This window comes from Haematobia irritans, chromosome 2 (assembly GCF_050003625.1).
Source record: "Haematobia irritans isolate KBUSLIRL chromosome 2, ASM5000362v1, whole genome shotgun sequence".
In the NCBI taxonomy this organism is placed as follows: Eukaryota; Metazoa; Arthropoda; class Insecta; order Diptera; family Muscidae; genus Haematobia; species Haematobia irritans.
Window position 1 is genome coordinate 100819959 of NC_134398.1, and position 18188 is coordinate 100838146.

At 36.3% G+C, this 18188-nt stretch overlaps 1 protein-coding gene and 1 long non-coding RNA gene across 2 annotated transcripts; one reads left to right on the top strand and one right to left on the bottom strand.

Moving 5' to 3' along the window:
- Positions 1–250: 250 nt before the first annotated feature.
- On the top strand, positions 251–8332 carry LOC142223527 (uncharacterized). The gene is made up of 3 exons (XR_012718771.1): positions 251–570; positions 880–1052; positions 8105–8332. It is a non-coding gene; the product is annotated as an uncharacterized LOC142223527 (long non-coding RNA).
- A 3762-nt stretch (positions 8333–12094) lies between these two features.
- On the bottom strand, positions 12095–17404 carry LOC142224874 (uncharacterized). The gene has a single exon (XM_075294650.1). It carries the CDS (start codon positions 17402–17404, stop codon positions 12095–12097), a length of 5310 nt encoding a protein of 1769 aa, XP_075150765.1.
- Between the last annotated feature and the right edge of the window lie 784 nt (positions 17405–18188).

Below are 18188 nucleotides of genomic sequence, written 5' to 3' on the forward strand. Positions count from 1 at the left end.
TACAGGTCACACAAACTACTTCAGGATGAAATTCATCCCGCCGCAAAACGACTTTGGAGTCTTGAAAGTGGTATACACTTCAAGTTCTCCAAACTCCCGATAGGTGGTGAACTGTATCCCTAAACAACCAGTCTGAAAAAACAAAAACAAAATGTTGGTACATTACTGATCCGGTGGTTTACTAGGGTAAATAAATGTAGGGACTCTGTATGGTGGGATATCATACTTAGTCGGTTCTACATATCCCCATTACTCTATTTCATACATAATCCTTGTTAACATGCGTACTATAAATTTCATCTGTTCACTAACAGATGATTTTAGATATCATGTGTGAAACATGTAACGTTAACCAACACTATACAACACATGATCCTGTCAAAAACAAAAATAAACATTTGTCTGGTCGGTAGCATTTTATCCCCAAGAAGTTCCCGTGGAAATTAAACATCAGGTACCATAAGCCCTCCACCTTCATCACAAAAAAAATAAGGGCATACTCCCTGGTGAATTGACGGATAAAGAAAACTATGTTGAATAGAACAATTGAAGCCCATCGATAACAATACGGTAATGCGCTTTACAGACTATCAGTTATTCCGGACGGAATGTCGGTGTTTGTAAAGAATCTTACAGTGTGTCGGATCGATAAGACTTGTCGGCGATGACTAAATAATCGGTAAATGTGTTATCGATCCCATAAACATGCAGCAGTATCGATTATGCCGTCGGACTTAACTTATAATGTGCACAATATATGGGATTTGTTCGACACGAGCACTGTCGTCCGGAATAACTGATAGTCTGTAAAGCGCATAAGTCTCGTTCTATAGTAACCAGCAAATCCTCATTGTACTAATAGAACAATATCAAACGCAGGTTTCCCAATTTTTTTGACGCATGGAGCTAGTGAAGTCCAGTGAGTCATATTGTTCTTGGAACGCTTACGAAACCTCCTCATAATGGTCCTGACTCAACATGGGTATACTGGAATTGCTACACTGTGGCAAAACCAATTATGTTCCTGTAACAATTTTTAGTTATATCTCGATGTAAGTACAAAAAGGCGTTCGTGGTAAAAACTGATTAAGTTAAAGTAGCCAACATAATTACGAGTGTTACATGATGTTGTCTGTCTTCTCTAACGATTTCCATCATAACGTCCCAACAATTATATAGCCATGTAGAATTAGTAAGTGTCAGTAGTCCATTCTTACGGTAATCTGCAATCATACAAAACGTTTCCCCTTGCTCTATTCTAATTCGTTGATATGCTAATAGAAATTCGTATCTACGACAAGTTCATGAAATCTTCGTAACATACTTATGATATTGGACGTTTCACTGTTTGCTAGATTGATATCTTCCAACTTCGCCTAGAAAAGTGTAATGTTCAGTTAATATTATTAATCTTTCACAATTATACTTTTCTATCAAAGTTTGGGTATGAATCCCCTGCATCGACGTACACTGTAAAAAAATCATTTCGTGTCGGTAACAAAATTCATGCTAAGCAAAAGTATGTCAGAAATTGGCGTGCTGTGGCGTAAACAGTAGAAAATAATTTCAATAGCAATTCCCATGTTTCTAAAAATATTTATTGTTGTAAGTGGCCGTCACAAAGCCAGATTTTTCTGCGACTGCGCAGGAGCAGGAAAATTTGGGGAAAAAATCCGGGCGCTACACTGAAAGCAAATTATTGTAGGCATAGATAGATGTCAATTGTAACATAGAAATATTCCAAAAGACAAATGGAACAAATGGAATAAATGTTCGTGTGTGAACATTGTGAAAAAAATTTATATAACACGTATATTATGTTCCTTAAATTCTGGTTAATTGATTTCGAAATCATTTACTCATAGTTATCTGGTATTTATAGCCGTACACAGAGAAAAATAGTATTCTTCTTTTGTGAAAATGGTTCACTTTTGGAAAAATTGAATTATTTCGAATAGTGATTATCGAAGTAATAACATTTTATTACCCGCCGTGGGACAAATGGTAAAAAAAATAAACAAAAATAAACATAATTATTATAATTAACTTAAGTTACAATCATATTTGTCAAGAACATTAGGGCTTGTTACCTTATGATTCCGTGACAACTTTAACACCTCCGTTTGACCATAATTTGATATGACTAATATTGATACCTTCATAAAATATTGAGTTACACTCAAAAAAATAATGGAATTTTCTAAACAATAAAAAAAACTTGCTAAAGTTAAGCCATATGGTTATAAGAATTTGTTCCACAACATGTATCAAGAAAATTATGTATACGTCGACAGCCGAAAACTAATATTTGAGATGTTGACCATGTATGACTCCAATGAGTTGACCTCTTAAATTTTCAACCTCATACATGTTTTTTCCAACCGGTTGCCTTATGCGACATTTCAGCCATTGCTTGCAAAGCTTGGCGTTTATGCCCTTGCTAAAGTCGCTCTGAACAAAGTTTTTTCTATACACCTCCTGTCCAGCCTTAAAATGTGTTTCCCTAGCTCGCTTGTTATAGCTCTTGACATTCCTTTCGTATGCGTCATGCAACTTCTCACTAATCCTACGATTTATCAGCTGCATTTTATCGGCCTTGGGTAGAAATTGGACGCTTCCGTCAGATAATGCACCAATCCCCTTAAGGATCTGATAGGCCTGTGCATGTGTGATCATATTATACCCAAATAAAGCATAATAAGGAGTACGACCAGTAGATGAGTGGACGGTTGAACGTAGAGAACATTCTATTTTTGACAAGTTTTCATCCCATCTGTTCTGATCACTTCCGAGGAAACTCCTTATACTGCTTATTATAGACTGATTTACTCTCTCACTAGCATTAGCTTGTGGGGAGTGTATAGCAGTCTTCATATGTTGTATTCCATAGATTTTCATAAGTTCTTTAAACGATTCACTCAGAAATTGCTTACCATTGTCGGAGTGTACCGTTTCAGGAACTCCAAACTTATGGAATACTTCCTGGATAAGAAATTTGATCACTGACCTGGAAGTAGCCTTTGGAATCGCTTTCAGCAAAACAAATTTAGTTCTATGATCTAGAACTATAAAGATATGCGTATTTCCAGTACGGGTACGAGGATATGGTCCTAGGAAATCAATATAGATTTTCTGGAATGGACGCTGGGTTATAACTTCATGTCCCATAGTCGGTCGAAGAGTTTGTTTTGGATGTTTGTTTTCCTTGCAGCTCTGACAGTCCCTTATGAAGTTCCTCACATCAGTCGATAAAGTTGGCCAATAGAAATATTGTCTAACGTTTGACACAGTCTTAGTGATGCCACCATGACAAGTGTTGTCCTCATGGGACTTCCGAACAATAGAATCTGTCATGCCGCTTGGAATCCAAATTCTCCAACAATCCTCTTCATCATCCACTTCACCTCGATTGAAAAGAACCCTCTTGTATACAAGTCCGTCTTCTGTCTTCAAATCCGGCAAGGAATTCCTATTCTGTTGAACAGTGTCCATTAAAGCCAAGTAATCGGGGCTTGTGAATTCTGGAGAACTGAAACCAATGATCGAATTATCACCAAAAGAAAGTTCCTCCATACTGAGACGAGATAGCATATCGGGAACAACATTCTTCGTTCCTTTCCGATGCTCTATTGAGAATTTGTAGCCTTGAAGTTTCAAGCTCCATCGTGCTAGCCTACCATTCAAGTCCTGTTGCTTCATCAGCCATTTCAGACTTGAATGGTCCGTAATGACTGTGAATTCCATCTACGTATTGACGGAACTTGTCAATGGCTAACACGACGGCAAGGCACTCCTTCTCAGTAGTGGAGTAATTTTTTTGAGCCGCATTCAATTTTTTTGAGAAAAACTCAATTGGGTGTTCGTGTCCATTTTCGTCCTTTTGAAACAGGACCGCTCCTATTCCCACATTGGATGCGTCACACTGGACGAAAAATGGTCTTTCAAAATTTGGACTTATCAAAACTGGACTGGATATCAGTCTCTTTTTCAATTCCTCGAATGAAGATATAGCCTCTGGGGTAAAACAAAATTTCGTAGACTTCTTCAGTGTATCGGTAATAGGGGCAGTGAGGGTAGAATAGTCGGAAATAAACCGTCTATACCATCCCACGGTTCCTAAAAATCGCCTAACATCCTTTGGGGTCTTAGGAGGAGATATCTTGGATATTGCCTCGACTTTAGAAGGATCGGTTTTCAATTTGCCATCGCCGACAATGTATCCAAGATATTTCAACTCCTTGTAGCAAAATCTTGACTTTTGCATATTAATAGTCAAGCCAGCCGAAGTAAGTCGTCTACCCACAGTTCTCAACATATCCATGTGGGATTCGAAATTTGATGACACAATCAATAGGTCATCAAGATATACGAAAACCCTATCTCTAAGTTCTGATGGAATGACCCGATCCATCAGACGACACATCCGTTGGGCGGCGTTACAAAGTCCGAAGGGCATTACCTTGAATTGGTAATGGGGTCTCCTTGGACTGTAAAAGCTGTTTTGGGGCGGCTAGATTCCTCTAATGGAATCTGCCAAAAGGCATCTTTCAAATCAATGGCTGATATGAAATATGTATCACCCAATCGACTTAAAAGGCCATCTATATTGGGCAGAGGGTACGCGTCTTTTTTCGTAACCTTATTGAGTTCGCGTGCATCTAGGCAAAGCCGATTCTTACCAGGCTTAATTACCAATGTCACCCTGTTGTTCCATGCCGCATCTGTGGCTGGTTCAATTACATCCAAAGCTAACATTCGGTCAATTTCCCCATATGTTAGTTTTTGAACAGCAGGTGAGACGGGGTAATAGCGCATTTTTCTTGGCTCAGCATCGCCTGTGTCAATGAAATGCTGCTCTAAATCAGTTCTCCCTAAACCAAACTTGCTAAAGCACCGAAACTCAAGTTTAACACTTTCAAGAACAATTTGTTGTTCTTGTGTTAAAGTATGTCTCTGAGCGTCCTCCTCCTCTATTGACAATTCATTTATACTCATACTATTGAAACAGATGTTGATGCCAAACTTCTTCCAAAAATCTATACCAAGAATAAGTTCTTGGGATAAAGTTGGCACAACATAAAAGTACATCCATTCGGACTTACCATTACACTTAACAATAGCCTTAATTTTTCCTACAATATTTAAGGCATAGCCATCCGCTGCATTTATAACTGAACGAAAATCGAAAATATCAATTTTCATCTTAGCAATATTCTCGAAGCAGTTTTTACCCACACATGAAACTGAAGCTCCACTGTCCATGAGGCCTTTTAAAATATATCCATTTATTTCAACATCCAAATATGGACGTATATCTGTGTCAGAAGATAAAGTTGAAATAGATAAAGATTTTCTTTCAGATTTTCGATTTTGATATCTGAGTCTAGTTTTCAAAATATTTGTCGAAGGTTTTGGGAAATCTTTAAATATTTCATCCCTTATCTTATTATAATTTCCTAAACGCACCTCGTATGGAACAATTTGCTTCAATTTCTGTTGTGGAGTTCTGTCACGGTTATGATTCCGGGAAATTCCGATACTTATTCTGTCCTTATCTTCTAGGTTAACTCCTCGTGGTCCATTTCGGTCGATAATAGGGTAAATTTTGGTGTCTGATGTTTCAGAGCTACCATGAATACTTATTGGGGCTGTTTGTGGTCTGAACATGATGGCCCCGTCCACATCATGCTCTTTCGATTGTTTTCCTTGCATCTTGCGCAGTTTGGTGTGGTCACATTATCCATACCACATCTATAACAAAAAATGCGCCTTTCGGATTCACAATCGATAAATGAATGGCCAGGTTGTCGACAGTTCCAGCATGTCAATTTGCCCGCATTGGAATTCAGCTTAAGAGCCTCTAACTGATACTCCGTTTGAGTTAATTCATTAGGCTGTCCAAAATCCCAATCTGCTGTCGAGTTCAATTCGTTTACCCTACGAGCTTGATGTGGCGGTCGGTAAGAGTTGCGCTTATAAAGGCTCCTCTCAGCACGCCTACATTCCTCAATCAAACGATCAAGACTATAAATGGGCATTGGGAATATTAATTGGGCTAACCCATCTTTGAGGTTGTCCTTTATTATCCTAACCAATTCATGCTCCGGAACAGACATACGCATTTGATTATTTAAGTTTATAATCTCTTGAAGAAATGTGTCAGCCGATTCATTGTAGGATTGTCTCCTCTCCATAATCCTACGTTGAATTTCGAAATCACTTTCGAAACGCTGAAACTTTCTTTTGAGATTATATTTCAAAAAGTCCCATTCGCAAAATGGATTTTGGCGCCTGAAGCTCCAAAACCATTCATAAGCATTGCCAGCCAAGAGGTGATGGAATCCTTTCAGTAGTACATGTGTCGGACAGTTTGAATCCTCCCTTATAGTTTCAACCCTAAATATAAAATCCTCTACACTTACTGATCTATCATGTCCATCAAAACGAATGCCCCATTTTTCAAGATTCCATTGTTCTGGTGTTCTTGAAAAATAGTTCATTGAAGTGGCTGTGGCAAAATTTTGAGAAGGGGGTGGTGGGGGTTGAAAATAGTCCTGTCTAGGTGGTGGAATATTATATCCTTGATGATACTGTGGGACATCTCTAGGTGGTGCGAAATTTGTTGGAACATTATTTCGAAAATCGTCCCTAAAATTCACCTGAGGAATATTATCCATTAAATTATTACGTTGTTGTGTCGGTAATGACGTTCCTGAATTTTGTCCCTGGGTCGGTGGAGGTGGAAAGTCAAGATTCTGTGGCTGAGGATTACTAGATACCGGTGGAATGTTATTTTGAATATCCCTCTCATTAGAAATTGCCCTTTCAGACCGGATAGTCTCTCTCACAATCTCTGGAATTAGTTTTCGTAAATTCTCATTTACCTCCTGCATCGCTCGAGCCTGTGCCACGCCGACAGCAGCTGCTACATAATCCTTCAAAGCTAAACCACTACCGTTCACAATAATATCGTTATTCCCAACATTATTATTATTCTGAACATTATTCCTGTTTCCTGTATTATCGACCGTTTGGTCATTCCTTTGAGATCGAAATTCATTTCGTATCCCTATCGCAGTTATGCTGCTATATTGGGGTGAGGGAATGCTATTTTCTTCATTCGATGAAGTAGTTTGTGGATCTATAGCCAAATCTGTCTGGTTTTCTCCAGAATCTACGAGAGTAGTGTGTGAGAAATTATGGGTATCTAAATTCAAATTTGCTTGACTCCCAACTCTGGTATTCGAACTTGAAGCAAGTGTAGTCGTTGTGGTAGGGGTCGTTGTAGTCATTGCTACTGTTGTGGCGGAATTTCTCGACATATTTGAAGACATTGACCTCAGTATCATTTTTGGTAGTAAACGAATAAGTACGGGAATAAAAATTCAACAAAAAAATGTAGACAACAAAGTATTCGTACAAGAAAAATTAATTATGTATTAATGTGATGATGTATAGTAAATTTTGTAATTCGAATGTAACGGATTTTCAGTTAAAAAAAATATAGTAATTTGCGTGTAACAAAAATATTAAAATACTTAAAAAAATATGTTTTCCTTTAAATTCATTTTTCTATAAATTATTATGTTTTTGATTTTGGTAATCTTGAACAATATATATATATATATATATTTTTATATTTGTTTTTTTTTATATTTTTGTATATGTAGTATTATTTTTTTTTTTTTTTTTTGATTGTTTTTTCAAAATTTAATTTTGACAAATAAATAAATAATAATAAATAAAAATAATAATAAATAACTATGTTTCAAAAAAAAAAACTTATTTCCAAATAATTTGATGTATAAGTTTGTTTTTGTTGTAGTGTTTTTTTTTAATACAATAATTAAATTGATAATTTCGGTAATAATTAATTCAAAATTGCAAATTAAATTTTAAAGACAAATTTGAAATTTAAATAGTTTATGTTTTGATTCTCTCTTCTTTTTTTTATGCGTAGGATATATTCCTTTTAAACTTTCATTCAACTTTTTTTGTTTCTGATTTTTAAATTTTGTACAAATATATTTTATATTATATATATTTTATTTCTGTAAAAATATATTTTTATTAATAATATTTTTCGATTTTGTTTTCTTTTCAGATAATTCATATGGTCGAGTAATTTGTAGTTGTGTTAAAAAAGGAGATTGTTTTTCGTGTCAAATCAATCATAATACATTATGAAATTACCTCATATCGTTTTTTATTTAACTAATTGTATTAGCCCTTAGAAGTAAAATCAAAGTATATTATATCTGTAACATTTATACAATTTACAAATGATTAAAAAAATCGAATAAATTGAATTGAATGAGTTGTATGAAATAAATTCTTGTTCTCTCAATTATTTAATTTTGTAACTTTTTAACAACGGTTTCGAGAATTTATTTCGTGATGCTTCTCATTGAGGAAAACGGAACGACAGAACACTAAACGTACACTAACAAAAATGATTAGACTAATTTAATATATATTAGCCTCAGTTGATTAGTTGGCAAATAGTTAGACAAGTCTATGTTAGTGTAGCAAATTCTCAATGACTCGAGGATCACATGAGCCGACTTACACTAAATATCCAAATCATCCAGTTGCCAATTAATCACCATTGATTGAGCCAGTTTTCCATGACTGTCGCAACGCAGGCATAGCTCTGTGACAGCTTTCCGGGACTTACAGCATCTCAAACTAATTCAAACAATGTATTGGATTGCTTACATGCAACAATGTTCAAAATTTGAACATTTTTACGTATAAACAGTTCCACGTTGTTGAGCGCCAATTTGTAAGGGACAGGTTTTATTGATAGAGCGGTGGCACCTTTGCATTTTGCTGCGGCTTGAACTCGCCGGATTCGTGGATTCGTTTCCGCTCATATCCACTTACAAATAAATTTATGTGCCAAGGTGGTCGATAATAACGTTTTTACGTTTCACAAATAACAGTTGACGGTTACACTTGGAATTTGAATCTTCATAAAGAAGAAAAGTATGACGGACGGACATTCCTCAAACGAGCTAAGCAACCAAAACATTCAAAATTTTGTTACAGAGATTTGACAACGAGTTGAGAGTCAGTTGATGATGACTCTTGGGCAGCCCACCCACAATATGACCCAAAATGGCCATCCTTATGAGATGCCTAATGCCCTATCTTACTTTTGTAGACATCTCCCAAAATATATATTATTCTCCTTTTCTTCTACAACTACCTACTCAACCCCTTTGACGGAATCAAAACATTATTGTTTTAAATTTCGATGCAATCTTCACATATTTTTAATTTATTATTATTTTTTTAAAGTGAGTTGGATTTAAACTAGTATAATCTTAAATACAATATTACTAACTAATCATACATACAGAATTTTTTTAAATAAAATATATAATATTTAAATAAAATATTAATAACAATAGAAATCAATTTTTCTTTTTAATCTTTTTTTCATTTATGATTTTTTTTGTAACAACAAAAATAAAGAAAGGAAACAGAATCTAAAAGGTATTTTAGATTTAGATTTTTGTGTAGAATAGTTAATATTTATGTTAGGTAAGGTTTTTCATATATTTTATATAAGGAATATGTGAATTTTTTAACCATTTAATATTGTTGATGATTTTACTTTCTTGTGTTTCTTTTTTAAGTATCAATTATTTGTTGGTTTGGTTGTAATGTAGTGTAATAATTGTTTCGTGTTTAGACTAATATCTTTAATATTTTACGTTCACGCATTTAGGTTACGTTTTGGAACACCCACGTGCTCTTTAACGTCTTTCTTTTTTTCTTCTTTTTGATCGAATTTTAACTAATTTCTATCGCCTTTTATCCAATTTTATGTATTTTCTTTGCAATTTTCATTCAAAAGTTGTTTTTCCGTTACCATTCATCTACTACCATCTATTGGCCTGTTGGCTAACTATTTTTTTTATAGCAAGTTTTCATGTGGTTTGTATACTCACTGTTTGCCTGCTTCTCTCAATTTTACAATGAAATTTCCTTCGGGATACGTGTAGATGGTGCCACTATCGTTTCCCTTTTGTTTTACCGCCACAATATCCTATGAAGTAAATGCATTTTGATTCGGATTAGGACCTAACCAATTTATTACACAAATGGAAAAAATGTGTTCCTTACCCGAGGTATGAATTATTCGCACACTTATAGCAAACTCTGCATACAATGTCTGTTTTTTACCACGGTTTTGGTTTCCAAAAAAGTTAGATGCAGGATTTTAATTCAATGTGTGGTTTGTAGTTTTATTGTTTGTTGTATTTATTCTAGGCAAATTAGAGACAACTTCAAGAATTATGCAATATTTTAGGTATATTAACACTAGATTTAAGTTATTTTAACTCATGTGCAATATTAGTTTATGGTAAGTATATAAATGTATTTCAATATTTTGTAGTTTTAACAATGTAGATTTAGTCCTTTTTATTACAACCAAGTGCAATATAAATCAAATGTGATATATGTACAAGTAGTTTTATGTAGTTTGTAGATTAGTTTTTAGGGAATCAATGTGCAATATTTACAAAATTTATGGGAAGGTGCAATAATAGGCGTAAGTAAATTATTTTATTCTTTTTTTATACAAATTTACTGGTAAGTTCAGATAAGTCTTTATGTATATAATTTACAGTTTTGTTGTTGTAATCTATGTCACTTTTTATATTCCCTTTGTTTATTACAGTTTCGTTGAGTTTGTATATTTTAATTCAAACAAATTTAAATTATTTTTTGTTCACACAATTTTAAGTTCACTTTATGTTTTAAGTTTTTAATCTTGGGTTTAACACTTTTGTTTTATATTTTTTTATTGTTTACTGTATTGGTCACGGGGAGAAGCGTACGCTTTGAAAAACCGATTTAGATTAACAAAAAAAGAAGAATCAATGTCATGGCCAGCCTGTTGAAAGTGAAGTTTGGCTCTCATTTACAACAACAATAGGCATGTACTAAAAGGGCTCATATGTATGTGTGACATTTGGAGCAAACCGCTATTTACATGCCTGTAGCATTTAAATAGCACACCATACAGAAACCAATAAGGTGCATAATTTTAGCACACCCTTCAACATTCCGCCCCCCGTGACCAAGTGTTAAAATATTAATGGCTGAGGTTCCTTATGGGACCGGAAATGATGTATCCCAGCACTGTTTTGTAGGCGTTCACATCGCCAAGTCCGGTGAATGTGGATCCCTCTCGATAAATTGCAGAATAAGTATCCGCACCAAGTTCAATGTCGATGGGTACATTACTTCTCGGGTCTGGGTCGGCAAGGGACTGATCGCTAAAATCTCTTGTAGGGTCTTCGAGTAGAGGGTCCGAATAAGGTCTTCGTGGAAGTTCATCAGTTATGAGCGCGTTTACCTTCAGTGCCCATGTGCTGTTTGTACGACGGGACATAATTTTGAATTTCGTGAACCTTTGACCCTGATATAAAAATGATCTGAGTCCCAAACGTCGAAATGTGGAATATGCGATACGTGACATTGATGATGCTTGACAAATTAGCGCTCTCACTGTCGCCCAACTGTCAACTTCTTCCAAGGCGACTCTTATCATTGCCGTTGGAATGAATACGTGGTCCCATAGATACCTCGTCGAGTTCACAGGCACTGATAAAATGGCAGAGGCTAGAGAGTCCTCTAGCTGAGATGCCCCATGCAGAAGTGTATGGTGTCTGTGACTACAACGGCGACAAGTGATGAGACTTTGACAATCAGGTGCCAAATGACTGCGAGCCAAACAGTTTCGGCAGTACCCTCTTCTTTCTACCGTCTCATATCGTTGGTAAGGGGTCTTATCGCGAAATCTTTGGCAAGAACTAAGGGGATGATCCTCCTGGCAGAGTCCGCAAGAATACTGCCAGTTTGCCGGTCGTTCAACTCTACCAGGATGGACTTCGGCTCGACCACTAGATCGGTTTCTTGCGTGTTGGTGATTGCGTCTGTCATCAGCTCTGGGTCTTCTACCATTATCGTTCTGCTGCTCCTCCTCCAATGGCTCGCGGCGTAGTAAATAAGCTGCCATACCTGTAACGAAAACTTTGTGAGTACCGCGGCCTTTCATTTGAAAGTACACGACTAGTCATGCTGAAAATAATTTGACGATTTTTGTGATGGGTCTATTAATTGTACCACGAGACGTACGAATATCAACTACTCTGGTATTTTGGTCAGTCCCGGGATAAGTTTTTACGATGCGACCCATTGCCCAGTCAGTCGGAGGAAATCTCTCATCTTTTATGACCACGAGATCATTTTCTTTAATATTTTCTTGTTGATGCTTCCATTTTGTACGACGGTGTAATTCATTAAGGTATTCTAGCTTCCACCTTCTACAAAAATATTGAGAAATAATTTTAAGACGTTGCCACCGATTTGCAAGCGTAACATTCTGATCTGAAATATCAGGCTCCGCTGGCGCCAACATGGATGTACCAATCAGAAAATGGCCAGGAGTCAAAGGGGACAAGTCATTAGGGTCATCACTAGCCTTACTTAATGGTCTTGAGTTTAGACAAGTTTCAATGCGTGCCAATATAGTGGAAAGTTCTTCGAACGTAAAGCTCATACTAGGAATGAATTTGCGCAAATGAGTTTTAAAGGATTTCACGCCCGCTTCCCACAAACCACCCATGTGAGGAGCGCCAGGAGGTATAAATTTCCAATTAAGGTCATTATGCGAATATTGTTGCAGTGTTTCTGCTTGCAGAGTCTTCATAAACTCGAGCCGATCTTTTTTGAATAGAGCAGCCGTTCCCGTAAAATTCTTCCCATTGTCGGAATAAATGCAAGAAGGGCAGCCTCGTCGAGCAATAAATCTCGCAAAAGCCGCAAGAAAAGACTGCGAGGATAGATCACTTGTAGCTTCTAAATGAACAGCTTTTGTCGCAAAACATACGAAAATACATACGTAGCCCTTTGTTATTAAACAAACCCGAGTTTTGTAATTTTTTATATCGAAGGGTCCAGCAAAGTCAACCCCTGTATTAGTAAATGGTCGGGAAAGAAAAGTTCGCTCAGGTGGAAGTGAGGCCATTATCTGAGACTGGGTGTGTCTCTTAAACAAAATGCATGTTTTACAATTGCGTATAACCTTCTTCACTAAAGGTTTTAGTCTGAATATCCAGAATTCAGATCTCAGGGATTTGGTCATCAATTGATTTCCCCCGTGTATTGTAATTTTATGAGTAAATTCAACAAGAAGTTGTGTTAAACGTGCTTCGTAAGGTAAAATAATAGGGTGTCTTTCATTATAAGTCAATGCAGGCGATTGAACAAGCCGCCCATTGGATCGCATTATACCACCAGAGTCTAAAAACGGATTCATAGTTAATAAACTGCTACTGGATGAAATTCTAATTTTATTTTCCAAGTTTGCATATTCCTTTGCAAAGTAGTGTTTTTGGGTCATGATTATTATACGACGTTTCACGTCTAAAATTTCTTCAGGCCTGATCTCATCAGATCTAATTCTAAGATGTGTACGATTTGAGCCGGTATTTCGCCAAAAGCGCAAAGCATAACACAATACACGATAAGCATGTGACAGCGAAGAAAATCTTATTAAAGGGTCTTCGAATGTAGTGGTTGTCAAAACTTTCACAGCTTTTGCTTCTAGATTTGTATCTCCCAGAATTTCATATGCTGGCCACCTATCTTTAGGCAACTTAAGCCATTGGGGCCCATGCCACCACAACGCATGATTATTCAGATCAGACGGTGAACAACCTCTACTAGCTAGATCGGCTGGATTACTTTCAGAGTCAACGTGTTGCCAATTATGATTACCAACATTCTCTAAGATTTCTGAAACACGATTACCAACAAAGGTACTCCAATTGCATGGAGGCTTTTTCAACCAAGCTAAAACAATCGTTGAATCTGTCCAAAAATGAGTCGTCAAATCGGAGATCGGAAGTTTTGCAATTACTGTGGATGCTAACTTCGAAAGTAAAACAGCACCACACAATTCAAGACGTGGCAATGAAATCTTTTTTATAGGAGCGACTCTAGTCTTAGCCGTTAGAAGATGAGTGTCTACTTGTTTATTAATGTGTTCTACCCTAATGTATAAAGTGGCTCCATAAGCGCTTTCAGACGCATCGCAGAAGCCATGAATCTCTACATTGGACTGGGGAGTGAAGTTAATCCATCGAGGAATTTTTACTAATTCTACTGCAGCACTATGTTTTACAAAATTTTTCCAATTCATGAGTGTAACTGGCTTCAACGTGTCATCCCAGTCAACTTTATCAAGCCATATTTGTTGCATGACTAATTTGGCCACGATAACAACTGGTGCCAACCAACCACACGGGTCAAATAACTTTGCGATTGCGGATAAAACTTCACGTTTCGTATAGTTTGACCTAAGTTCCATGGATGGAGGAGTAAAGGTAAAACAATCACCTGAAATGTTCCATCTGATACCTAGGGTCTTTGTAGATGAGTCTTCAGACAAATCTAACCAGTTTACTGGAAGTAATTGATCTTTCGGCAAATCTTGAATGATGTTGTGATTATTAGTAGTCCATTTCATAAGTTGAAACCCTGCGGATTCCAAAGCTAAGATCAACTGCTTTCTAGATGTTATAGCATCTTCTATTGTGTGTGCCCCTGCTAACACATCATCAACATAAAGATTTTCTTGAAGAATTTTTGAAGCTAAAGGGTATGTGTCAGCAACAGCTTCAGCGAGTTGAAGAAGTGTACGAATTGCAAGAAAAGGCGCGCAATTGACTCCAAATGTAACTGTTAAGAGTTCATAATCTTCTAGTGTTTCAGTGGGCGATTTCCGAAAAAGTATACGTTGAAACTGTGTCTGAGACGAATCAAGAAGGATCTGCCTGTACATTTTTGTAATGTCGGCATTATAAACGTATTTGAAGAACCTCCATTTCAATATTTGCAAAACAAGGTCTTGTTGCAGTATGGGACCCGTAAACAAGTTATCATTGAGGCTACGTTTGTTGGACGAAGGACTGGAGGCATTAAAAACTACTCTAAGTTTTGTTGTGAGTCGATCTGGTTTGATAACCGCATGATGGGGCAAATAGTAATTTGGGGTCTTAGCAATTTCATGAGGCGTTATCTTCCTCATGTGTCCCAGTTCCAAATATTCTAAAATGGTTTTGTCATATAATTCTTTTATATCAGGTGTTCTCATTAGTTTTCGCTCCATTCTATAGAATTGAGCCATTGCAATATTCCGAGAACTTCCCAACTCTTCACAATTTTTAAATGGTAGTGTCACAATGTACCTGCCATTTTCGCTTCTTTTTGTGGTTTGTTTGAAATGATTTTCGCAAAATGTGTCATCTTCAGACCTCAAAATACTTTTGGGGGTCTCCTCCACCTCCCAAAATCGTGTGAGTATGCTTTCAATAGAAATTGTATTGTGTAAAGAAATTTTATTATGATCATATGTTCCCTTGGTTATCGGTCCACCGATAATCCATCCGAATACTGTTTTTTGTGCAATAAGTGAACCGATTGACTTCATAGGAGTTGTAATATCAAAAATTAAGGGTCCTATGTCCATACCAATTAGGAGATCAACCGGTTGGCTAATGTGAAAGTTTGGATCTGCCAATTCAAGGTTGACAAAATCGCTCAGCTGAGTCAAACCCAAGTTTCGTGTCGGCAAATTTGATGGCAACGTTTTTAAAACAGGGGCCCAGACGTCTAATTCAAATCTAGGTTCCAACCGCGAACGCAAAGAGAAAAGACAAGATTTTGTAGATGTTTCTGATAGTATTTGACTGACCCCCGTTACATGAACTAAATTTCTTTTGGACGGAAGAGTCAATTTATTTTTAAGTTTTTCAGTAATGAATGTCGACTGTGATCCAGAGTCAATAATAGCTCTAGCATCATACAATTGCCCTCGAGATTCAATTTGGACAAGAGCTGTAAAAAGTAGAGTGCCACCAGGATGATTCTCCCAAGTTCGATCATTCTGGAGGGTCAAAGTTGTAACATTGTTTTCCAAGCTAGGTGTGGACTGTATTTGTGTTGTCAGAGCAGCAGCACTGGTACAAGGTCGTACTGCCTCTGTCGATGGATCTTGTGAATAAGGTTGGGATTGTATACCCTTATGTAACATAGTGTGATGTTTCATATTACATTCTCTGCAATTATACTTGCTTTTGCAATCTTTTATCCCATGGCTGGATGAAAGACAATTATAGCAGAGATGTGAAACTTTAACCACATGAATTCGGTCATTGATATTCTTTTCTATAAACTTTGGACAATCTCGGATAAAATGTTGTGCCTTACAAAGATGGCATTGTTGTTTGGTCATATTTTGGTTCCTGGATACCAAATTCGCATTAAATTTACTTTTTTCCCCATAACTTTGTGTCTTTTGTGAAATATTTGTATGAAAACTCTTTACGAACTTCCCTTTATCAAATCTGCTTTGATTATTATCATATTTATTTTGAATCTGCTTGTTGAGAATTGGCTTGATATTGCCAACTGACTCAAGCGTTTTGAATTTATGGGTCAGAAATTTGTCAAATTTTTCCCAACTTGGTAGTATTTTACAATCATCAAGTGTATTTTCAAATTCTTCAAGGAAGGATCTTGGTAACTTTGACGAACATAAGTAAATTAAAATTGGATCCCATTCCTTTACTTCGACCCCAATTGTTTCCAGAGTTTGCATGCAACTATTTACGGTTCTTTGCAATTTCTGTAAAGTGTGACTTGATTCTAGCGTTACATTTGGAAGATTAAATAGAATTTTCAACTGTTCGTTCACCTGCATTCTTCGATTTTCGTAGCGATCAGTTAAGTTTTTCCACGCCAATGAAAAGCCCTCGTTAGTCAGAGGGACATTGCTTATTATTTCCCTAGCTTCACCGGCTGTTTTTTGAGTTAAATGAAAAAGTTTTTCAACATTGCTTAATCTCGAATTTTTTATGTAAATTGCCGAAAAAAGATCCCTAAACGTGGGCCATGATGTATATCCCCCTTTGAAAACATCAGTGTCACAAGGAGGTAGCCGTAAGGCTGGAGAAAAATCCCCATCAAAGGGTCGATGAGTCACTGATGATTCTCTTTGTGATTCTTCTTTGGCAGCATCTTCCTTTAACGCAAGAATATCAGCATTCACAGAACTCATTACTCGCTTATATGCCTCCATGGCTTCACTATAATGGGTCCGAAGTTGTGTCTTGTCAATGGGTCTTTCCCCCTCCGTCTGTTCATGATTTCGACAGTCTAAATATGACTTCTTTACATTTTTCCACAGGGTTTCAATTTCTGCTCGTATGGCCTCAAGCGAATGAATATCACCCGTTGTGGTCGCGACAGCATAAGTACTTTCAAAATCATTGAGGTCGTTGATGCAATTGGCAAATCTTTCGCTTTTTACTTTTTCCATTTTGTGCTGTTTAATATCTTACTTCAAGGTTTTCAATTTTTCGAAATCCTCGTGAAGATTGACACAAGTTGTAGAATGCAATTCGGAATAAAACTTCTTTTCAAAAAGAACACTTTTTTGAAAGAGTTTTTTTTTCGAAATTTAAATTAAACGCCAAAAGTTGTTTTTTTTTTTTTTTTTTTGATGAAAGTACTCGCACACAACTTAGAATTTCAGTCTTTATCTTATTCAAAATTAATTTTCTCCCAATTCAGTTAAGCAATTTTTCCAAAAACGGATGAAATATAACCAATTCGTCTTGGGTCACTATGGCGTAGAAACTACAGTTAACGAGGGTCAAATATCCACCTGCTATGAAAATTTCACGAAACCGACAATGGAGATGAACGATTCAAAATGCAAAAATTTTACCAATTTTCGCTGAATGTTTGAAAGTTTAATAAACTTGATAGCGCGGGATATAATTTCGTGAGAGTCGGAGATTATATTTTTTATCGGCTAATTGTTTTTGACAAATATCAACACAACTTTCGAAGAAATTTTTATCCAATTTTGATTAAAGTTGAATTTTAATGCAACATGAAAAAAAAACAATTCAAACACAACAGCCAATTTTTCATATTCTTACATAAGAAAACCATAAGAAACAAGAAACAAATTGGTACGAAAATCCACACAAAAAAATCCAGAAAATGTGATAGTAGTCACCACAAAATTTTTCCAAATTTTCACCAGCGTGATTGATAATCGAATATTAAATATTCTCAAAGTCCAGGGATGATGA

Bases quoted from the DNA above. Each gene is read 5' to 3' on its own strand.
- LOC142224874 (XM_075294650.1), bottom strand. From the start codon at position 17,404: ATGGAAAAAGTAAAAAGCGAAAGATTTGCCAATTGCATCAACGACCTC.